Here is a 26050-nt window from a genome sequence, read left to right on the forward strand (position 1 = left end):
TAAATTTATTTTTTAGCCGGTGTAAAATTGAAATATCGTCGTCAAAGAACTTTAAACGCGACTGATGTCACAAATGACGTCACGCACCCGATATGAAATTTGGACGTCAATATGGAAAATATTGACGCTTTAGGTTCCACTGTAACTCCAATGTAATGAGTATGTTATAATAGCTGATTTGACCTCTACATTTGTTATACTAATTTAACCTTTATCCTGCAGGCGGCAAGTGATTCAGCCTTTGCGACCAGTGCAGACCAAGATCAGCCTGCACATCCATGCAGTCTGATCATGGTCTGCACTGTTCGCTATCCAGTCAGTGAATCATCAGTGAACACTCCTTTGAATAATTAGTTGTAGTCTGCCCATTTTGAATGATGGACCAGTCCATTTTAGAAATTTATCAGGCTGAGAGTTAATACACAAACTGGGTAGACTCTACTTACACTTAAACAAGATCTACACTTCATTACACTTGTTGATGTGTTTTCAATGTTTTCAAAATTCTTTATGTTATAACCTTAGACCTCATTAAGCGGAAAATGTCTACCATTTCTGCATCGGTGGATTTTCATAAAACATAGTAAAAACATTCTCAAGTGTCACATTCATATACTTACAATTTGAAGTCAATTTTTTTTGTTAGTTTATGCATGGTTGGTAATTTCTTGTCTACTTAGTTGGGAAAGATTACGATTTCTTACCCTACCCAAATGTATCAAGATATACTATGGAACGCCGGGACTATCTGATGTGATCAACTGTAGTTTTATTGTGGTAACATACAGTATTAACTTGTTTAAAGCTGTGTTTTTTGTTAGATTGCTGTACTGTCTTGTCTACTGACTATATTATCTTGTCAAATGGACATGTCATTATGTTTGCATACAGTATTAAATTGTGTTATTTTGTCTGTTTGCTATACTGTCTTGTCTAGTTGTGTTTTGTCCATTTGCTGTACTGTCTTGTCTACTAACCATATCATCTTGTCAAACAGACATGCCATTATGTTAACTTACAGTATTAACTTGTTTAAAGCTGTGTTATTTTATCCGTTTGCTATACTGTCTTGTCTACTGACCATAGTATCTTGTCAAAAGGACATGTCATTATGTTTACATAAGTGTTAACTTGTTAAAGGCTGTGTTATTTTGTCCGTTTGCTATACTGTCTTGTCAACTGACCATGTTATCTTGTCAAACGGATATGTCATTATGTTTACATGCAGTATTAATTTGTTTAAAACTGTGTTATTTTGTCTGTTTGCTATACTGTCTTGTCTACTGACCATGTTATCTTGTCAAACGGGCATGTCGTTATGTTTACATGCAGTATTAACTTATTTAATTATGTGTTATTTTGTCCATTTGCTATACTGTCTTGTCTACTGACCATATCATCTTGGCAATTTGACGTACCATTATGTTAACATACGGCATTAAGTTTGTAACGTAGCGTGGCCATTTAATACAACAAACATAACCTTTTATAACCAGTTTTATTTATCATAGCAACAGTCTTTAATATTTAATCATAACATTTTAGCTAGATATTATTAAGTAAAGGTGACCTTATCAATCTAGCATCTATAACCCATCTTTCTCTCTAACTCTAAATCTAACTCTCTCTCTGACCCTAGATAATTATATTTCAGCATATATATTTAATTAAGCAGTCTAGCCGCTATGTAAAATTACACAATCCCTCGTGCCTTTTTCCTTAACATATCTAACTTTGATCCCGGAAGTAAATGATATAAACGACTAAGTATACCTGTTTAACCCTTGGGCTACATGTTTTGTGACAGGTTTGACAATTCAGCTTTTCAATTTAGATTCAAGTATGATAGTTTATCATCTTTCTACGTAGCATATTAAACAATGATTTATAGAATATACAATATTCCGAACCTTTCAAACCTGTTACATTACAAATCCCTTCATTTCTTCCACAAAAATAATAAAAAGATTAATAGTAATCTAAGCTATAACAAATCCTTATGTTAATCGTTTAGATTATTGTTGCCGAGGGTTCGCCAGGTATAATTTAGTAAACGTAATTAGCTTTGAATGCACGATTTAACAGTTGGGTAATTTTACACATACAATTAAAAGACAATTTAAAGTACATAATATTACAGATAGATACAATTTCTCAGTATTTGGGCATCAGAATAGTTAGTGCAAGCATAATCAATATAATCGAGGAATTTCTTAAAACGTGATGATTTCTTTCATACAAATAAAGTGCATTATATATCTTTCAAAACATTCGTCTGTAGTTTTACAATATTACATTATACATTGAAATTAAACAGTTTTTCATTGCGAATCACATCTGTCTATATTTTCACGAGTACATGTATATAACAGAATATAGATATAATAGTATAACTCTAAAGTATCACGTTTGTCAGATGAACGTCTGTTTGTTCGTTTTTTCGTTCATTTTGTGGAAATTCCGTCTTTCTGATGCATCTATCAGAGCTTGCCATACATATAAAACATAAGTGGTTCTGAAATTAGAAAGCAAAATACATATCTGGTTTTAAATACTACATTACATGTTTATAAAATATCAACAGCCGTAAAATCACATCTTCTATAATACGATATATCTTTTGAAACATGCTAATATTTTAAAATTAAATACGCGCACATGTATAAAGTACAGATTAAAGATCAGGGTATTTATATGCCTTGAACATGTATTTTTTTTTTGCGCTCATGCTACAAGTGAAATACGCCGAATCGGATATCTATTTATTAAAATAAAATTCTGCAGAGACTTGTATCTAGAGTATACATTTTGTAATAGAGTATAACATTTTATAAATACATTTGTATGCACCGAAAACATTTATTTATTTATTTTTTTTATAAATTTCCTTTCTTTCTTTTAAATATCAAATGAAATAAACAATAAATGAACAAATTTAAAACAAATCTGCCTCCAACATCAGCCAGTTCCCTGCAGAGTAAAACATCATTGTCGGTCAGTGGCACCAAGTCTGCTGTTTCGCGTTGTTCACATCGGCGTCCCATAGTTCCGTAATAATTGTCTGTTGTTTTGAATTCTATATGCACACATCTCGTTGCGGAGTAGGCCGTGGGATCCTGAATTTGCTAATTACTAAAACTGCCTAAAATACTTCCAGTTAGTTTTAATATGTTAATTCTTTACAGTTTTCAGCTAGGGCAAAATATAGTCTTCATATCATCTTGATAAAATAGTCATTCATAATCAATTTATTTGCAAACTGCGTCGGGTATTCTCAATAAGAATTGCATGGGGAATAAAAGTATAATACTCTGACGAGAATCTGCATTGTGTAAATATATCTGTTGCAAAAAATGTTTCTTATTTGTCTTCTTTCTTTGTTGTTTTCTACACAGAATTTCAGATTATTTCCTTTTTCATTTTAACATTTTTCAAAAATTTCCCTGTCTTAACAAAGTTTCTTTAATTGTAGATGGAGAGAAAGATTGATATATCATTATAGCTCGGGTTATTTTTCGTTGATTGTTGTATTATTCATGATTTTATCTTTGTCACTTTGGCTTTTCCACCAGGAAGTTGCTGATATAGTTGACTGATAATAAGTCCTTGAGGCTGTTATTGTTACGCAGTTTCTCATTGGTCAATATCGTGCGTTCAACCGTGAATTTGTCAGTTCCCTTTTGCATATGTAGCCGAAGCTGTTAGTTAACTGGCATTGTCTTCTTGCTTGTATTGTGTGCAGACGTGTTTTAGAAATTTTGCTTGAAATTTAATTAAAGTTCCACCGTAATACGAGCACTCAGATATAATAAAAGGATATAACAATGGACAGGAGGAATGATTACACGTATTCAAGTTATTATAAGGTAAGCACTTTATATATTTATCTTTTAACTGATATAAATTGTTTTAAATATAAAATACTCTAACATTTAATTTGCATTTGCAAACAGACTTATATTTTTTGAATTATTTCGCTAAAATTATTCGGGCAAGTGAATTTGATACATAGTTAAACGAATAACAATTTTTGTACTGGTTGCCGCATTTTCTTTTTATTTCACAGCATTTGTGACCATGTTTACTTTATTAATTTAAAAATTGAACAATATAACTTTAAAATAAATACTTTAAGGATATGAACTTTGAAACATGTAGATTTGATACAAAAAATAGAATTAATACGATTACAGCAATTTATTCATTTCGTGGAAATGTATCGCGGTAAAGTGCTTTAACTATAATTGCTAGTAAATAATATGCTTGTTTCTCACAAAAAAAAGGTCTGAGAACACTAAATCTAAATAAACAAAAATCATATTGCAATAAAAGTAATTACGTATTGTAAGCCTTACTTATTCGGCTTATTCTATGAAGTATTAAATTTTTTGGGTTATGCCTCTAATTTAGTCGTATCTGCATTTTATTATTAAGAAAAAATACTGTAAAAAATCCAATATCATTAGATACTGGCAAAGCGAACGTGCTTTAATAAAACATAAATCTCGTATAGAAACTTCAGATGGTTGAATATAACTATTTCTTTTTCGTAATCTTAAGCTAAAATCTTCAGAAATACTTTAAACAGGTGCTAGGAGATATTTACCATGACACCGGATTTTGTAACAGGTGCGTGTGTAAACCTTTCATGACACCGTTTCTGGAACAGGTGCGTGGAGAAATTTATCATGACACCAGTTTAATGTAAACAGTGCGTGGAGAAACTTATCGTGACAACCGTTTTTATACTCTACAGACTGCAGCTGACATTAATTGCAGAAACAAAACACAAAATATACATAAAAATGTTAGCCAGGCAATTTTTCTTTATTGTTAACATTAATCAATAACCATTATTGTAAATCTCACATTATGACTTTTTCTTTGCGTCTTACATTACTAAAGTATGCTTAAACAGTGAACCTCACGATATAATTGTTCTCACAGGTCTCAGAACACTATATTTTGATAACCATAATTTCAAATGTGAATAACACATAGGTATTCTGTTCTCAACAGAATAAAGAAACAAATGTTACGTTGCGGTCTATCTTGTATTTTCTACTAGCCTTTTACTATGCAGAAAATATAACTTTGTGCATTAGGAACTTAACCAACACCGAACAGTTATAAAAATAAATGTATGAACAAATAACTTTAATTGAAGATATTTACAAAACAATACAGTGTATATGAATATACACCTTGGGTGAAGTCATTTGGATTTATCAACGTCATCATATAGCGCTACTTTTCTTACCAATCTCTTGTTAAAATCATTTTATGCTACAAAATAGCAAAGTATTCTCTAAGATAGACCTTCGTTTAAGCCCTGAAACAATTGTCTAACATTAAGTCTAAAACAATGTCTTTAGCAAACCTTGCATTATGTCATTTTTGCTTTTTTCATTCTCAGCCATGTGACTTAATCATTTGTAGATATTTTTGTTTGTCATCAGTATCATGTTTCATAACATGATTAGGTGTTTTGTGTGTCGTGTTACATTTTCAATAACCATGTTACTTTGATTATTTTCAGACTCGTTTGACAAAGACTGTGTATCCATGTCATCTGTCTCTAGGGACTGATCAGAATGGGAAGCACCTGATTCCATACGGATTCATTATCAAGGTAATTGTTTCCTTCTGTATTGTTACCCATACTAGCTGAACTTTCGCCAGTATTGCTTGCTTTTTGTTCCGTTTCTGATCATTTGTTCCCTACTCTGTTCTCTTAAATTTTTTCTTAACTGAGCTAAAGGAATGTTATCTTCCGGGGAAGAATTTTCACGTTCTTGAGGGACCCTATTTGTGCTTTTAGGCATTTTAACTTTTCTGATTTTGTTTGATATTTCAGTATCAGAAACATCAGATTCATCATGACTGCTTGAGCTAGAATCATCAGGAGGTATTACATAATTAACCCTTCGTCTTGGATAACCTTTGACAGCTTGCGTTCGGGCCATTCAGCAATGTCAGCAAGCCTTATCTGATCTGCATGTACTTGAACAACTGAATTGTCAAGCTGGTTCTTAATAAGGTATGTAACTGGACCTTTTTGTTCAAGAATTCTGTAATGTGATTTCCAGCGATCTTCAAGCTTGTTTTTCTTTGATAGTTCTTGTAATAGACAGGATCATTTATTTCGAACTTTAATGTCTTTGCTTTTTTGTCTACTTGTGCCTTATGTTTTCGTTTCGAGCGCTTTAAATGTCTATAAGCAGTAAGGAAACTTGCATGTTGTTCTTGAAGAACTATCTTATGAAACTCTTCGCCATGGTATTTAGCTCTAGCTTTAGCAAATTATCAATAGGTAAAATCGGGTCTCTGTTGTAAACTAAATAGAAAGGTGTGAACTTTGAACTTGAAGAAACATTGTGACGTATGCCTGCTAAAGACATATTAAGATGGGGATCCCATTCTCGTGTATTACCTTGAACTCTTTTGCTAAAATATCATGTAGAACTCTGTGCATTCGTTCTTGTTTTGCATTACTTTCTGGGTGGTATGCTGTACATGATACATTGTCAATATTTAACTCTTTCAGGACCTCCCTAAAGGGAGAACTCGTAAATTCTGACCCTCGGTCATGAATTATCTGGAGAGGACATCCATATCTAGGATATATCTCATTCAAAAGTAAATCTATTACTGTATTTGTACTTTTATCAGGAGCTGCGAAAGCTTCTGGAAAACCACTGAACATGTCAACACAAACAAATGATGTAACGATTGCCACTAAGTGTTTTCTCATAAGGACCACATATGTCTATTGAGACAATAGCAAATGGAAATGGTGCAATATTTGTTTCTCTTAAGGCGCTTTAAAACCTTTGTCAAATTTCTAGACTGGCAATCAACACAAGTTGTTACATATCTATGAAGTTCTTTAAACATATTTGGCCAGTATACTTTGTTTTTTATAGTTGCAAACATACTTGTTACCAGGGTGACCATTGTTGTGATATTCTGTTATAACTAATGATTTCAAATGACTAGGAACATATAGTCTCATAACTGGTTCTTCATCTGGGTTCGAAATATAGTATAGAACATTGTCTACTTCTAAATACTTCTTCAATTCAGCCTTACTTGGTCACCATGCTTAAGTTGCATTTCATCTGAACAATTGCAGGATCTTTATCTTGTTCTAATCTCATATCTAAATCTGCAAAAAGCTGGGACAGTTTCTAAATAAAGAATCTTTTTTTTGATATTCTTTGTTAGCTACTTCTTTCGGATTTAAGTTTGTTAGAGTTTATAAAAATTTATGCTTTTCACTGTATGTTTGTCAATATTTTGTAGGTATTGTCATTTATATCTGGTTCAATTTCTTGCTCACTTTCTGTTTGTTTATTTTCAGGTTCTGGGGGGCGTGAAAAGAAATCAGCAATAACATTTGCCTTTCCTGGAAGATACTCTATCTACAGTTGTAACCACTAATAGACAATGCCCATAACTGAATTTTCTTGTTTTGCATTGGGGTTTTTAATAAATACTGAAGCGGAGAATGGTCGCATTTGATTGTAAATTCAGCATTGTGTAAAAAGAAATCCCAGACGTTGTAAAGAATAAAAAATGGGATATGCCTCTTTCTCAATAGTGCTGTATTCTTTTGTGTTTCACTTAGTTTATGAGACAGAAAATATATAGGCCTTTCTTTATTTTCATCTGATTCTGGTGAATTACACGCTTGAGTTAAGCACGCTGCCACATGACTATCGCTGGCATCGGTATACAGTGATACGGCTTGTTGGATCTGGGTAAGATAAGAAAGGAATAGCTGTTAATTTTCTTTAATTTTTCTCAAAACTTTTCTGACATTCTTCTGTCCAAATAAATGGAGACTTTTTCCTTGTAAGGTTAATAAGAGGTCTGCTAATTCTGAGAATGAGGGGATGAATCGACGATAAAACGAGGATGCCCCAATTATTTTTTCGAATTTCACGCACATTTTTTGGAACCGGAAGTGACCTTATAGCTTTAACTTTATCAGGATTTGGTCTGATGCCATCTTCATCTATACAAAACCTAAGTATTCGGTTTTAGGCTGCATGAATTGACACTTTTTCAACTTAAGTTTAAGTTTATGCTCTCTTAACCTTTGAAAAATAATGTCTAAGTGGCGTTTATGTTCTTCTAATGTTTTACTGAATATGAGACAGTCATCTAAATAGCCACAGCAAAATCTAATCCCTCTAAGACTTTAGACATTAAATCCTGGAACACCCCCGGGCATTAACTAATCCGAAGCACATAACGTTAAATTCGAATAGACCTCTGAATGTGGTAAATGCAGTTTTTTCTTTATCTTTTTCATCAATCGGTATTTGCCAAAATCCTGAGCGACAGTCTAGGGGAGTAAAGTATTTTGAATCACCTAAAAGAGCCAATATATCATCGATATGAGGTAGAGGATAGCTTGTGGGTCTCACCAGGGCGTTGATCCTCCTAAAGTCTATACAAAATCTGGGACTGTTGTCGTTTTTCTTTTTAACCAGCACAACAGGACTTGCATAAGGGCTTTGAGAAGGTCTTATTACGTTTAGCCTTAAGCATTTCATCTATAGCATCACTCATAATTTTTCTGTCATTTAATGGCACTCTAAAATGGTCGCTGTTTTATCGGTTCATGTTCTACAGTAGGAATTTTCATTGTAATCGATCTGTCTGTGACAATTCTGAGTCATTATTCGCAAAAACGTCCCTATTTGTTTTAACTAATTTTTCTACATACTGAAAGTGTTCTTTAGGTGCTACTATTTCTTTTGTATTAATACTTGATTTTTCACCCTTATTATGTGATAATTTATTGACATCAGAAACAGAAGCTATGCATTTTTCATCAATTTGTTCAACAGTTGCAACAGCACACCCTTTTCTTAATTTAATTGTTCTATTTGTAGAATTTACTAACATAACAGGAAACCTACGATGTTTTCGTAATTTTATGACTGAATTAGCTACCATTAAACCAGGTTCTGTACTAAGATAACCATCTTCAACACTTTTTATTCATATGTTTTAAAATTCTTTAGTTTAGAGTCTTTTCGTAATTGTCCTGAACAAATATGCACTGTTTGAGGTTTAATTACAGTATCTTTTTGCAACCTAACTACTGAAGCAATATGTACATCTTCTTGTAATGTGACATAGCTATTTTTAACTCTCATTGATAAAAGATCAAAATAAATTCTGCATTTGTTCTGAATGAGAAAGTCCCTTCCAAGTATTGCTTTCTATTCATATTTGAGACCACATAAAATTTATGTTCTATTTTTTCACCACCTATTCGAAAAAAAAGATTGGTGTATCCATCTACATGCAGTGAATTACCATTTACAGACTGTAATGAAACTTATGATTTTTAATATTTTGGCTTTCTATTTAATGATTCATATGTCCTCCTATTAATTAATGAGACTTCTGCTCCAGAGTCTACTAATGCCCTAATCTTCTGTTTCCCTATTCTAATTGTACAAGAGTTTGGATTTCCTGCTAGCGCTATAAAATAAAGTTGACAAATCATTATTCCTACCATCGACTTCTTTATGATAGGAAGATCTTAGTTTAAAGCCTAAATATATTCCTTTTAGGTCTCAATACACTCTTACATTCTCTCATAAAATGTCCTAATTTCCCAAGTTCCAGCAATCAATATATTTTTTCCAATCGTAATTGGGTTTTTAAATTTACTTTGGCTTAATTTCTGCATATGTCTAGTGGCTTTCTTTCGTAATAATATTGCATGAACATATTTCTGACGTGTCCTACATTGCTTGACATTATGACCTAGCCTTCGGCAATATTGACAACGAATTTGTGGCTGAGTGTGATCTAAGTCTTTAGCTTTTTGACAAATTTCTGAAATATTTTGCTGGCAAGTACATTTCCGAATCGTAAATTAAACCGATCTCTTAAATTTGTTCATTCATAGCTGACGTAACTGCAGCCTGTAAAGTTTCCGGCGAATCACGCATAACTTTCATTTTCAGGGCAATTTTCTGTTAATCCGTCAATAAAATGACCTATTAACTGTTTCTGAATAATTGCTAAGTTAACAGTATGTTTTGACCTTGATCCTGATTTTCATAGGGATCTTCCGCCAAGTTAACAATCTTTCAGCATAGACATTTACATTTTCACCAGTTTTTGTTTTATACTTTGCAAAAGAAATAAAACATGCTGTGAGTCATGTACTGTAGAAAATCTAGTAAATAAAGCATTTTTCAAAGCACCCAAGTACAATCTTGATTTTTGTTCATAAATCTATGTATGAAATCTGACACTGGCCCTGTTGCAGTCTGATAGCAAATTAATTTCTTTTTTTTCCATCATTTAAATCATTTAAAAAAAGAATATTTCTATTGATTTTACCCACGACTTAAAATCTTCAGATTTACCATCAAATTTTGAAATCATATGTTGTACGCTCTGATTCCTAATTGCGGTGGAAACATTTTTAATTGAATAGCCAAATCTTGAAATATTGCTGAATAGAAGCGTTGTCTGCCATTTAAAATAAATGATTTAACAAGCAAAAAGAATAGACAGTTTTCTAACCTTGTTTCTCGGCGTGATCATCTAGTGGTATTGCGTACTTCATCGTAGTGCCCTGACAACATTCCAAGGTCCATCCTGGTCTGCGCACCAGAAACGCGCGTTGTAACGTAGCGTGGCCATTTAATACAACAAACATAACCTTTATAACCAGTTTTTATTTATCATAGCAACAGTCTTTATATTTAATCATAACATTTAGCTAGATATTATTAAGTAAAGGTGACCTTATCAATCTAGCATCTATAACCCATCTTTCTCTCTAACTCTAAATCTAACTCTCTTTTCTGACCCTAGATAATTAAAATTTCAGCATATATATTTAATTAAGCAGTCTAGCCGCTATGTAAAATTACACAATCCCCCGTGCCTTTTTCCTTAACATATCTAACTTTGATCCCGAAGTAAATGATATAAACACTAAGTATACCTGTTTAAACCCTTGGCTACATGTTTTGTGACAGGTTTTGACAATTCAGCTTTTCAATTTAGATTCAAGTATGATAGTTTATCATCTTTCTACGTAGCATATTAAACAATGATTTATAGAATATACAATATTCCGAACCTTTCAAACCTGTTACATTACAAGTTGTTTGTTTGATACCATATTAACTTGTTCAACGCAATGTTAAATTTCAATGAAATCTGCATTGTCTTAAATAAATATAAATAGGAAAGATAAGAGTTAAACCTAAATGTTGGTTATTTTCAATAATATTTTTTTCCAATTTATTATCGAAATCTTATGATCTATTAAGACCGAATCCTACAAAATGGACATTTTCTTGCAAGAACTTTTACGAACTGGACTTTAATTTTTAGCTCGACTATACGAAGTATAAGGAGAGCTATCCTACTCGACCCGGCGTCGGCGTCTTTCCGCGTCCCCACCTTGGTTAAAGTTTTTTTACACTTTCTCTTTTTTCAATTTATCTCTGTAATTACTTGACGGATTTGATTCAAACTTGAAATACTTATTCCTCATCATCATCCACATCATCTGACATAAGGGCCATAACTCTGGCACCAATATTTCATGAATTATCCCCCCTTTTCACTTAGATTTTCAGGTTAAAGTTTTGATGCACTTTCACTCTACCTCTGTTATTACTGAATGGATTTGATTCAAACTTAAAATAGTTGTTCAGCATCATCACCCACATCATATGACACAAGATGCGTAACTCTGGCACAATTTTTCTTGAATTATGCCCCTTTTTACTTAGAATTTCAGGTTAAAGTTTTATGCACTTTCACTCTATCTCTGTTATTACTGAATGGATCTGATTCAAACTTAAACAATTGTTCAACATCATTACCCTTATCATATGACACAAGGTGCATAACTCTGGGAACAATTTTTCATGAATTATTTCCCCTTTTTACTTAGAATTTTAGGTTAAAGTTTTGATGCACTTTCACTCTGTCTCTGTTATTACTGAATTGATTTGATTCAAACTTAAAATATTGTTCAACATCATCACCCACACCATATGACGCAAGGTGCATAACTCTGGCACCAATTTTTCATTAATTATTCCCCATTTTTACTTAGAATTTTAGGTTAAAGTTTTGATGCACTTTCACTCTGTCTCTGTTATTATTGAATGGATTTGATTCAGACTTAAAATAGTTGTTCAACATCATCACCCACACCATATGACACAAGGTGCATAACTCTGGCACCAATATTTAATGAATTATGCCCCTTTTTGCTTAGGATATACTCATATAGTGTTTTGATACATTTTATCTTTACCTCTCTTATTACTTTAAGTTGATATTTTTGACATAGACTCAGGCTATTGTGCAATATCTTCATCCACAATTGGAGTCATTAAACACTCCAGTGACAGCTCTAGTTTCCTCAGATGTGCCCAGTTTCACTATCCAGCATCGAAATAGTCGAGCGCGCTGTCTCCTGTGACAGCTCTTGTTTAATTGCGGCATTAATTTCAAAGATATCTGTAATTTCTTAAATTGATATATTTAATAGGAGATAAATCTACATGTTGGTCATTTTAAGATATATTTATCTAATTTATAACCGAAATGCTACACTTTATCAAACCGCGTCCTATGAATGGACATTTTAAAAGAAAATACCGATATCATTTAAATTAAGTCACAATTAACTGAAATAAGTAAATAAATGTCCATTTCGTAGAAGTTTTGCATGAAAAGCTCCATTGCAAAGGACGCGGTCTTAATAAATTGCAATATTTTGGTTATAAATTAGATAAATATATTATCAAAAGTGACCATCATTTAGTATTTTCTCTTATCTTTCATATCTATTTATGAAAATACAGATAACATTGCAAGTAAAATCACAACTAAGAAAATAAAGTCCCATTTCGTAGACTAAAAGTCGATTTCGCGAAATGGAGTACATTTCGCACTCTATCCCTACCCACCGCAGAAAGGACTGATGACGTCAGCACACTGTGTTAATAACAACAACATTGCGTTGAACAAGTTAATATGGTATCGAACAAGTTAATGCTGTATGTTAACATAATGGTACGTCAAATTTATAAGATAATAAGGTCGGTAGTACAGCTTTAAACAAGTTAACACTTCTGCAAAACATAATGACATGTCCTTTTGACAAGATAACATGGTCAGTAGACAAGTCAGTATAGCAAACGGACAAAATAACACAGCTTTAAACAAGTTAACACTTTTGTAAACATAATGACATGTCCTTTTGACAAGATACATGGTCAGTAGACAAGACAGTATAGCAAACGGACAAAATAACACAGCTTTAAACGGACAAAATAACACAGCTTTAAACAAGTTAACACTTCTGTAAACATAATGACATGTCCTTTTGACAAGATAACATGGTCAAACAGACAAGACAATATAGGCAACGGACAAACAAGTTAACACTTATGTAAACATAATAGCAAAGCATGTCCTTCTGACAAGATAACATGGTCAACAGACAAGACAGTATAGGAAACAGACAAAATAACACAGCTTTTAACAAGTTAGCACTTATGTAAACCTAATGGCATGTCCTTTTGACCAGATAACATGGTCAGTAAAAAAGACAGTACAGCAAATAGACAAAATAACACAGCTTTAAACGCGTTAATACTGCATGTCGTAAACGATATATATTTGTTAACCTTATAGCCGACGGCACCTTGATATCATGGTTTATCACTATTACATAATGTACCGCCGGCATATCTTTATATTCATATTCCGCCGGTTCCTAATAATTAACTCGTTTTCCACGTGTTTTTCCTGAACTGTTTTAAACTTGCTATAGTATATAAGGACTTGATTCTGTTATAATAAAAAAAGGTTACTTGATGTTTAGATAATATTGCTGTATGTGACAAAAACGGAAATATTAAAAGTTGTTAGAAATGTTGACGTGTTACTGATTAATTTGTAGTTATTAAAACATACGAATTCTGGTAAATATGGATTGTTTGCTACATTTATGGCGCCGGAACCCGGGAACATAAAACCAGTGAAAATTAAATTCAAAAGTTTCAAAGGATAAAGGATAAAAAGAAAACAAAATGGCAAACATACCATATTTGAAAGGTGTTCGTACAAGATATGTCAACATATTAAAAACAGAAGTTGAAATTGCAGAGGGAATACTACAAAAAGATTTAGAGTATTGTGATAAGGATGAATATGTGGAATGTGTAATGAAATGTGTTGAAAAAATGCAGGTATATCGTGAAAAGCTCGAGAATCAAACGGATAAACTAGCAAGTGCATTAAGCAAAGAGGAGGAAACATATATTCAAACAATTCTTGAGGAGGATTGTTCACTTTGTGAAAAGGCAAGGGATATGTGCATGGATTTAAAGAATAGCAAGGAGAAATTATTGTTTCTTAAAAATAAAGAAGAAGAGCTTGAAGAGAAAAAACAAATGGTGAGTGCCTCTGATATCTTAAAATTACTGTATGAAATGAAAAATATTGTGGCTACACACATGGAACAGCAAAACAAAATGTTAGCCATGAACATGAAACAAGACAAATTCAAATCATCCTTGAAGCTCCCAAAATTAGACCTATTACCTTACAACGGTGACAAGCTCAAGTGGTTAGAATTTTGGGATTCATTTGAGTGTACTATACATAGTAACAAACAATTGTCAAACATTGAAAAATTCACTTATCTTAGAAACAAGTTATATGGAGAAGCCAAACGCTCAATAGCGGGTCTTGCACTCTCAGACGAAAATTACACGGTAGCAATTGAAATCCTGAAAGACCGATTCGGGAATATTCAAGAGGTTATCGATTTACATTACAATCAAATGATCAATCTGTTTCCCGCGAGCAATAAAACAGAAAGTTTAAGAGGATTATTGAATAAAGTGGACCAACATATACGAAGTCTAGAAGTACTTCATCAAAACACGGAACAAGACGTGTTTGTATCAATGATACGAACTAAACTTCCAGAAGAAGTATTGCTTCAATTAGAAATTCAGAAAGGAAAGACAGATAAATGGACTGTTTCCAAGCTCCGAGAAAAACTTGATATCTATGTGACAGCACGTGAAAAGGCAGAACAAAAGGCTGTGTCTCAGTCAGAATCGCGGAAAGAAAAACGTGATACAATTTATTCAAGTAATACGGGACAACATCGACAGAAATACCTAGGTAATCAACATATGTCCGATTACTCTAAGCGACCAAATCAAAAAGGCTCTGCTGAAGCTCTTGTTACACATGAACAACAGAAAACTGCAAAATGTGAAACACCAAATACAACGAACACGTTTAACAAGTGTCGGTACTGCGATAATAAACACTGGAGCGATGAGTGTCCAATATTTCGTACTATTGATGAAAGGAAGAAAAAATTAAAAGGGAGTTGCTTCAAGTGTTTGAAGCCCGGACATTCTTCATCTGAGTGCAAAGGAAATAAACATTGTGTGTATTGCGGAGGATTCAATGTGCATCATAGAAGTTTATGTTTGCAGAAATTCAGACCAACGGAGTTTTGTGCGATTAGTTCCGAGACGAACGTGTCATCTGACGTCAATGAAGTTTTAAGTGAAAATGTGCTTATTTCTTCTAGCGAAATGGTATTAATGCAGACAGCCAGAACAGAAGTGAAAGGTCCAATGCAAAATCAATGTAAAAATGTGCGAGTTCTACTCGATTCGGGTTCACAAAGAACTTATATTACACAGGCATTGGCAGAGAAACTTGGGATTAAGCAAGGAAAAGAAGAGCAGATAAAGTTAGTAACTTTTGGAACCCAAAACGATAAAAACGTTTTCTACACAAGTGAGCATGAAGTTGAAGAATGGCGAATACATAGAAATCAGTGCAAATATAGTGCCTGTTATAAGCGGAAGCATACAGAAAAGACAGTTAAACATATGTTCAAATGAAAATCTGAAATATCTTGTAACAAGTCTAGATATGGCCGACACACACATTTCTACTGAAGGATCTTCAAGTATTGACATGTTATTGGGAAACGATTACTATCTTGACGTAGTCATGTTGCAAAAGATTGAAGTACAACCTGGACTTTACATACTGGCATCAAAGCTTGGCTGGATCCTTACGGGTAGGACTAATGAAACAAATGAAGGTGATAGTGAATCCAATATGTTTATTCTTACACATGGAACAAATATGTCAAAAACCAAAGTGTTCTCAAAAGTTGATTCAGTCGTACAGACAAAACCTGACTTGGAAGATTTTTGGAAGATAGAATCACTTGGAATTTCCGAAGAACAAGATGGAATAAGTGACAAAATTGCACTGACAAAATTCAAAGAAACCTTGAGATATGACAATGGAATGTATCACGTTACATGGCCGTGGAAAGAGGCTGCACCAGAATTACCAGACAACAGAGATCTTGCATTGGCTAGATTAAGATCAAATGTCGCTAGAATGAGAAATAAACCAGATATACTAGACAAATACAACAATGTGATTAAAGAACAACTCAGCAAAGGAATGACTGAACCAGTTGAAACTAATACGACGAGTGATTTGGTGCATTACATTCCCCATCATGCTGTTATCACACCACATAAATCTACAACTAAGTTGCGTGTGGTATATGATGCTTCGGCAAAAACGAAAGCTGAAAACAGAAGTTTAAATGATAGTCTCTATAGAGATCCTGTAATGTTGCATGATTTATGCGGATTGCTCATGCGTTTCAGACTCAATAGGATCGCTCTTGTTTCCGATATAGAAAAGGCGTTTCTACAGATAGGATTACAACCTAGCCAACGAGATGTCACGAGATTTCTTTGGATTAAAGATATTAAACAGCCCGTTGTGTTTACTGAAAATATTCAAGAGTACAGATTTTGCCGTGTACCATTTGGCGTAATATCTAGTCCTTTTCTGTTAGGTGCAACAATTGAGAGTCATCTAGAAAGGTATGGTAATAGCACTGCCGAAAAGATCAAAGATGATATTTACGTTGATAACGTTATTACGGGCACAAATACTTGGCCAGAAGCGTTCGAACTGTACTCTGACAGCAAAAAGATGTTTAATGACGCATCAGTGAATTTAAGAGAATGGGCATCCAACAGTAAGGAACTTATGGAAATGATACCATCAAAGGACAAGACAGATGATCAAGTAATAAAGGTATTAGGACACACTTGGAATACATCGAATGATACTCTTGCATTGTGTGTGACAGATATCACGTGTGAAACCAGAAGATTGACCAAAAGGATTATGTTAAAACAGATTTCATCTGTGTTTGATCCGTTAGGATTATTGTGTCCAGTTGTGCTAAAGGGAAAACTACTTTTGCAATCAATATGGAAAAAGAAAATAGGCTGGGACGATACAATAGATGATTCTGATAGTGAAATTGTAAATTCATGGCGAAATGTGAAAGAAGACTTGAAAAATATTTCAAGCTTTACAATTTCAAGGTGTATTGCAATGAACACAATTGTGGATAAAACGGAACATTCACTTGTATGCTTTTGTGATGCATCGGCAATGGCTTACGCAACTGTAATATACCTTCATCAGAGAAGTGAAAAAGAAACAACAGTGAATTTAGTATTCACTAAAAGTAGCCTATGAAAGGTATGACTATTCCACGATTAGAACTGATGGCGGTGCTGATAGGTGTTCGTTGTTTGAAATTTGTTACGGACCAATTAAAGTTGGATTTGAAACAACTGTATCTATGGACAGATTCACAGTGCGTTTTACACTGGATAAAGTCTACAAAGGTATTGCCTGTTTTTATTCAAAACAGAGTGAAAGAGATAAGATCAAACCAAAACATCAACTTTAAACATGTTTCGGGAAGTGAAAATCCTGCAGATATTGCTTCAAGGAGTTCTTACTTAAAGGAAGTCAGTAATTGTGAATTGTGGTGGCATGGCCCACAATGGTTACTACAGGCTCCGAACACATGGGCAGATCACGATCATAATACAAGTACAAACTGTCCACAAGACGAACAGGAAGCACATGATACAGAAAGCATGGTGCTACAAGTTTCTGATGAAGACAAGAATGATACAAATCTTGTGCCATTTGGAATAAACATTGAGAAGTATTCCTCCTTAACAAAGTTACTTCGAGTTTCAGCCCTTACACTCAGATTCGTTAAGAAAATACGACAACAATCCTGTGAGAATGGGTATTTAAAATCCTCCGAATTAAAGGACGTAGAGCAAAAATGGCTTTTACATGTTCAGAAGAAATACTTTGCAAGTGAATTAGACGCAATTTCAAATGCCAAAAGGAACAACCTGCAAGTACAGTTGGGCCTTTACATAGATGAAAATGGATTATTGCGATGTCAAGGGCGGTTAGAAAATGCCGGATTGTGTGAAAACGCTAGACACCCTATCTTGTTACACAAAAAGGATACGTTTACACATCTTGTTATAGAAAAAATGCACAAGGAAATATTACACAGTGGTGTTTCACAGACCTTAGCTGGAGTAAGACAAAGATTTTGGATTCCACATGGCCGAGCTGCTGTGAAGTATGTCATAAACAAGTGTACAATTTGTCGCCGGTTTGAAGGTGCACCTTACGAGATGCCGCCGATGCCTCCTCTACCAAAATCACGAGTTACGGAAGCAAAACCCTTCAGACGCACAGGATTGGATTACTTAGGCCCACACTTTGTGAAGAACAAAACGCCTAAAAAAGTTTGGATTTGTTTATTTACCTGCCTAGTAACTCGAGCAGTACATTTAGAAGTTGTCCTAGATATGACCACTGAAGAGTTTTTATTGTGTTTCAGACGATTTGTGTCACAAAAAGGCGCACCAACACAGATTATTAGTGATAATGGCTCCCAATTTAAAGCTGCTAGCTCAATCGTAGATCAGATATGGAGAAAAACGATTAGCAGTGAAGAAGTTCAAACATATGTGTCAAACGCAAGAATAACGTGGATTTTCATAATTGAATTATCTCCCTGGATGGGTGGATTCTATGAACGTCTCGTTGGTCTTGTGAAAAGAGTATTTCGAAAAGCATTAGGAAGACGTCTTCTGACACTTATTCAGTTACAAACACTAGTTAAAGAAGCCGAAGCCGTTATAAATTCAAGACCACTGGTGTATGTAGGCGATGACGTCAACTCAAGCATTACGTTAACGCCCAATCACTTTTTAACTTTAATCCCAACTATTGGTATACCAGAGTCAGAAAAAGATGACAAAGATACTGATTTCAGGACAAAGGAAAGTACAAAAGATCGGCTGCTTGAAATATGGAAAAAAGGTCAAAAAGTACTTAATATGTTTTGGACCATTTGGCGCAATGACTACCTCTTAAGCCTCCGAGAGCGAACGCAAACGCGCCTAAAAACTGGACGATCACACTTTGAAAATCATCCACAAGAAGGTGATATAGTATTAGTGAAAGATGATCTCCCCAGAGGAAGTTGGAAATGTGGCAAAATAGTAAAATTAGTGCAGAGCAGTGACAATCAGATACGTTCGGCAAAGGTCAAGATGCCATCTGGAAAATTGCTTGGACGTCCATTATGCTTGCTTTATCCTATTGAAACGTCAACCTGTGTTAGTGATACAGTTTCGCCACATGTTGATACGTCAAGTGTTAAAGTTAGTGAACCAATTAAATTTGTCCGTGTACCACGCGCGGCTGCGGAGGATGCTAAGCGCAAAATTCGTGAACAACTCTCACAATAATACAGCAGATATGTGTTACAGAATTTGTTTAATACAAATTAGTACTGTACAGACAATGAGAAATACTCGTTTTAGTGTAAATGAAATGTTTAATAATATATTGTAACTAATTGAGTGTTGAATGAAAATTTAATGTATGCATTATCCTATACACTTATACACCGCCATGTACTTTAAGAGAGGTGTATAGTCAAGTAAAATACTTAAACTCCTCGAGGTGCACGTGAATATTGTAAATTGGCGGTGCAAAGTGATCTTGTAATGTTTAACCATGAAATGCACGTGATTTTCGTGTAGCGGTGTATACCTATAAGGTAGTGTAAGCTTTATAAGTGTATTGATTTTGAAAATTTGTCACAAAGGAGTAATCATCATGACAGTGTATTGTGATACGTGTAACAAAAGTTACAAAAGTATGAGAAGTTTAAAGCGACACATAAAAGAAAAACATTCTGGAATAGAATATTTTGCGTGTACAGAATATAATTGTTCATCACGTTTTATAAGAAGAAACTATCTTAGTAAGCATCTAATTTTGAAACATAAATTCCAGTCAAGTAAAGCCAAAGAAACAGCAATTAATGTTCCTAGAGGAGATAAAGAGAAACAGCATAGTGGTGCTTACTATGAGGACATAAGTGAGGACGAAAGCATATTTAGCCTTATACAGGAAATGGAAGGAAATGGTGACAATGTCAGCCTAGAATATGTAGGTGCTATATCAAATTTCGACATTTCGTTACTTCAAGAGCCGGTTAACAAGGAAGACGACACAATCACGTACGAGAGTACTATGAGTGAAGAAATAAATGAGAATGTAGTGGATAGTGTTGAAAATGAATGTGAAAATAAAAGTGTGAATGATGAAAGTGATAAAAATGGAGTAAAGTGTGGTGAAAAGGAAAATTGTGTAAAAAATGAAAAAAGTGTGCTTTCTAGAGTGTTACAAAATGATTCAGAATTGGAGCTGGATTATAATGATGTTAGTGATTGTTCTAATGATGACGTCATGGAAAATGTTGATGACGTCACGAGTACATCTAATTTAAAGTCAGCTGATATTAATCAGGATAAAATTTATGACGTCATTGAAAACGATAATGACGTCATGGAAAATGATGATGACGTCACGAACGATGATAACTCAAAATATGACGAAAATAATAACCAGACCAATACGATTTTCATATATGAGGATATAAGCGATACCGAAGTTGATCATTGGGATGAAATTAGTAATGATCAATCTATTGTGCCTTCCAACCTGCAAACAAGAGTGCAAACATTAACCTTAACTTTCTGCAAAATATCTACCTATAGCAATGAAATGGAAATAGATTCATATATTTCTGCTAGTCATGATTACTCAGAAGACTGGTTTTAAACTTCTATACCATTAGAACGTTGTTAAAAGGATAGCGATAAACTGAATAGTGATACATTATAAACAGAAAGTTATTTCATGATGATGTTGACATTACGATGATTATTTGACATTCTGTATAAATACTTTGTGTCATTGTATTTTTGTTGTTGTTGTTGTTGTTTTCACAACCACAAATGTTACAATTATATAAATTAAGTAACAAATCATATTTACTGTTTGTCGTCGGGAGTGTCGTAAACGATATATATTTGTTAACCTTATAGCCGACGGCACCTTGATATCATGGTTTATCACTATTACATAATGTACCGCCGGCATATCTTTATATTCATATTCCGCCGGTTCCAAATAATTAACTCGTTTTCCACGTGTTTTTCCTGAACTGTTTTAAACTTGCTATAGTATATAAGGACTTGATTCTGTTATAATAAAAAAAGGTTACTTGATGTTTAGATAATATTGCTGTATGTGACAAAAATGGAAATATTAAAAGTTGTTAGAAATGTTGACGTGTTACTGATTAATTTGTAGTTATTAAAACATATGAATTCTGGTAAATATGGATTGTTTGCTACACTGCATGTAAACATAATGACATGTCCGTTTGACAAGATAACATGGTCAGTAGACAAGACACTATAGCAAACGGACAAAATAATACAGCTTTAAACAAGTTAACACCTACGTAAACATAATGGCATGTTCTTTGACAAAATACTAGCAAACAGACAAAATAACACAGCTTTAAACAAGTTAACACTTATGTAAACATATTGACATGTCCTCTTGACAAGATAACATGGTCAGTAGACAAGACAGTATAGCAAACAGACAAAATAACACAGCTTTAAACAAGTTAAAACTTCTGTTAACATAATGACATGTCCTTTTGACAAGTTAACATGGTCAGTTGACAAGACAGTATAGCAAATGGACAAAATAACACAGCTTAAACAAGTTAACACTTATGTATACATAATGACATGTCCTTTTGACAAGATAACATTGACAGTAGACAAGACAGTATAGCAAAAGGACAAAATAACATAGCTTTAAACAAGTTAATACTGTAAGTTAACATAATGGCATGTCTGTTTGACAAGATAATGTGGTCAGTAGACAAGATAGTACAGCAAATGGACAAAACACAAGTACACAAGACAGTATAGCAAACAGACAAAATAACACAGCTTTAAACAAGTTAATATTATATGCAAACATAACGACATGTCCATTTGACAAGATAATATGGTCACTAGACGAGACAATATAGCAAACTAACAAGAAGCACAGCTTTAAACAAGTTTATACTGTATGTTAACACAATATAACTACAGTTGATCACATCAGACAGTCCCGGCGTTCCACATAATATACGCTACCATTTATTTCGATAAGATCGGCTTGCCATGTAAATATTGGCTTTCTACGTCATCCCGCCTTTACATGGCAGGTGCTGACGGACTACTTTGTAAGTACATGTACAGCATGCATTATAAAGTGGGTCAAGATTTCAGAAGATGTGATTGACGATCATTCAAACAATTCAAACGCCGGGACTGTCTGATGAGATCAACTGTAGTTTTATTATGTTTACATACAGTATTAACTTGTTAAAAGCTGCGTTTGTTTTGTTAATTTGCTGTACTGTCTTGTCTAGTGACCATATTATCTTGTCAAACGGGCAAACCATTATGTTTACATACAGTATTAACTTGTTTAAAGCTGTGTTATTTTGTCTGTTTGCCATACTGTTTTGTCTATTTGTGTTTTGTCCATTTGCTATACTGTCTTGTCTACTGGCCATATTATCTTGACAAACAGACATGCCATTATGTTAACTTACATTATTAACTTGCTTCAAGCTGTGTAATTTTGTCCGTTTACTATACTGTCTTGTCCACTGACCATGTGATCTTGTCAAGGAAATGTCATTATGTTTACATAAGTGTTAACTTGTTAAAAGCTGTGTTATTTTGTCCGTTTGCTATTATACTGTCTTGTCTACTGACCATGCTATCTTGTTAAACGAATAAAGCTGTGTTATTTTGTCCGTTTGCTATACTGTCTTGTCTACTGACAATGTTATCTTGTCAAATGGACATGTCATTATGTTTTCGTAAGTTTTAACTTAATAAAAGCTGTGTTATTTTGTCCGTTTGCTACACTGTCTTGTCTACTAACCATAGTATCTTGTCAAAAGGACACGTCATTATGTTTACATACAGTATTAACTTGTTTAAATCTGTGTTATTTTGCCGGTTTGCTACACTGTCTTGTCTACTGACCATGTTATCTTGTCAAAAGGACATGTCATTATGTTTACATAAGTAATAACTTGTTAAAAGTTGTGTTATGTTTTTCGTTTGCTATACTGACTTGTGTACTGACCATGTTTTCTTGTCAATAAGACATATCATTATGTTTACATAAGTGTTAACTTGTTTAAAGCTGTGTTATTTTGTCTGTTTGCTGTACTGTCTTGTCTATCGACCATATTATCTTGTCAAACGGACATGCCATTATGTTAACATACAGTATTAACTTGTTTAATTCTGTGTTATTTTGTCCATTTGCTATACTGTCTTGTCTACTGACCATATTATCTTGTCAATTTGACATACCATTATCTTAACATACATCATTATCTTGTTCGATACCATATTAACTTGTTCAACGCAATGTTGTTGTTGTTGACACATAACGGTGACGTTCTCAGTCCGTCTCGATATAGTGCAAAATGGACTCCATTTCACGAAATGGACTTTTCATCTACGAAATGAACTTTTATTACTTAAATTATGGCTTCAATTTCAATGAAATCTGTATTTTCTTATATAAATATGAAAGATAGGTGTTAAACCTACATGCTGGGTATTTTCAATAATATATTTTTCCAATTTATTACGGAAATCTTACGACTTATTAAGACCGCATCATACGAAATGGACATTTTCTTGCAAGAACTTCTACGAAATGGACTTTAACTTCAGCATTAATTTGAAAGATATCTGTCATTTCTTAGATTGATATATTTAAAAAGAGATAAACCTACATGTTGGCCATTTTAAGGATATATTTATCTAATATATAACCGAAATGCTACACTTAATTAAGACCGCGTCCTACGAAATGGATATTTTTAAAGACAATACAGAAATCATTGAAAAACTCACAATTAAGTAAATAAATGTCCAGTTCGTAGAAGTTTGGCATGAAAATCTCTATTGCGAGTGACGCGGTCTTAATAAATTGCAATATTTTGGTTATAAATTATATAAATATATTATCAAAAGTGACCATCATTTAGTATTTTCTCTTATCTTTCATATTTATTTAAGAAAATACAGATAGCATTGCAATTAAAGTCACAATTAAGAAAAAAGCCCAATTCGTAGACAAAAAGTCGATTTCGCGAAATAGAGTCCATTTCGCACTCTATCCCTACTCACCACAGAGACGAACTGATGACATCACCACAGTGTGCTAACAACAACAACATTGCGTTGAACAAGTCAATATGGTATTGAACAAGTTAATGCTGCATGTTAACATAATGGTACATCAAATTAACAAGATAATATGGTCAGCAGACAAGACAGAATAGCAAACGGACAAAATAACACAACTTTAAACAAGTTTTTACACTTCTGTAAACACTATGACAAGTCATTTTGACAAGATGATATGGTCAGTAGACAAGACAGTATAGCAAACAGACAAAATAACACAGCTTTAAACAAGTTAATACTGTATGTAAACATAATGGCACGTCCGTTTGACAAGATACTATGGTCAGTAGACAAGACAGTACCGCAAACTAACAAGAAAACACAGCTTTAAATAAGTCAATATGTAATGTTAACATAATAAAACTACAGTTGATCACATCAGACAGTCCCGGCGTTCCATAATTCATCATGCCCACAAACTATGACTATCACCGTAAAATGAAATATTATTCAATGTTATTCTATTATTCTACATTACAGAACGATACGAAGACAGTTTTTTAAGTCTGGACTTTGACAACGTTTTTGTTCGAAGGTTCTAGTTAGACATGTAGTGTAAAATAATCAGTTGGGTTAGACAGTACACCAGCTACACACCTGTCAAATTGATATATGATGCATGTTTGTAATTGTTTATTATATCAAACCAACACGTTTTATACGTCAAATTGTCAGACAGTACATATGTATGATGGTTAGAAATTTACTATATATAATGATGTTTTTAGATATCTCGTGGAGAAGGGTCTTGGGCAGAAGGGTCTAGAAGAGACCAGGTGCATGAGACCTAGGAAATGGGTCTCATAGATACTAAGATTAAGTTAGGCTTTAGATATGACATTTGTTAAGACTTAAGAAGTTACAAAATAAATTATGAAAGTTATGTACAAAATATTCCACTGTGTAAATAAACATCAAAAATGTATAGACTCGTGTCGCGTTCGTGTTGTGTTAGTGTTACGCTACACAACCTTATTCAATTTTTGGAGCCGCAGACAGGATGTCGAATTTCAGGATGGGTTGTTGCGACATTACCAAGCGAAGTACTTCTGCCAACGACGACACGCTGCCAAGACGAATGAAGAGAAACTGTAAGTTACCATCTTACCTATCTTCTTGTATAATTTTGCAAGCTAGTCTTTTCTTTTATTAAATTTTTGTTTCTATTTTTGAACAAAATTTCAAGGTAAATTTATTTTGATCAATTGTTAGACATGAAAAGAAATTCAAATTTATAAAATGATAAAACCTAACTCATAATATTCAAAATTCTTAAAAAAAGAGTAAAATAAATAGAAAAAAAACGTAAAAAGTAAGGAACAATGCATTGAGAAAAATACTCAAGAGACTGAATTAATGAAATGCAAATGTGAAAATATTTGTTTTTCGAAAATTTTACTTGTCGTATTATGTTT

At 33.5% G+C, this 26050-nt stretch overlaps 5 protein-coding genes across 5 annotated transcripts in view; 4 read left to right on the plus strand and 1 right to left on the minus strand.

The window, feature by feature from the left end:
* LOC123549661 (flavin-containing monooxygenase 5-like) overlaps positions 1-26050 on the minus strand; it is a 66013-nt gene that overhangs the window by 11911 nt on the left and 28052 nt on the right. The window lies entirely within an intron of this gene.
* Positions 14109-15953, plus strand: LOC123524328 (uncharacterized). Its single transcript, XM_045302434.2, has one exon. The coding sequence runs from the start codon at positions 14109-14111 to the stop codon at positions 15951-15953; it is 1845 nt and encodes a 614-aa protein (XP_045158369.2).
* On the plus strand, positions 15985-17637 carry LOC123545214 (uncharacterized). The gene has a single exon (XM_045331560.2). The coding sequence runs from the start codon at positions 15985-15987 to the stop codon at positions 17635-17637; it is 1653 nt and encodes a 550-aa protein (XP_045187495.2).
* LOC123555228 (uncharacterized) lies at positions 17643-19736 on the plus strand. The gene has a single exon (XM_045345900.2). The coding sequence runs from the start codon at positions 17643-17645 to the stop codon at positions 19734-19736; it is 2094 nt and encodes a 697-aa protein (XP_045201835.2).
* Positions 20110-21120, plus strand: LOC123524309 (uncharacterized). Its single transcript, XM_045302409.2, has one exon. It carries the CDS (start codon positions 20110-20112, stop codon positions 21118-21120), a length of 1011 nt encoding a protein of 336 aa, XP_045158344.2.

The sequence above is a fragment of the Mercenaria mercenaria genome, chromosome 6, assembly GCF_021730395.1.
Source record: "Mercenaria mercenaria strain notata chromosome 6, MADL_Memer_1, whole genome shotgun sequence".
Classification (NCBI taxonomy): domain Eukaryota; kingdom Metazoa; phylum Mollusca; class Bivalvia; order Venerida; family Veneridae; genus Mercenaria; species Mercenaria mercenaria.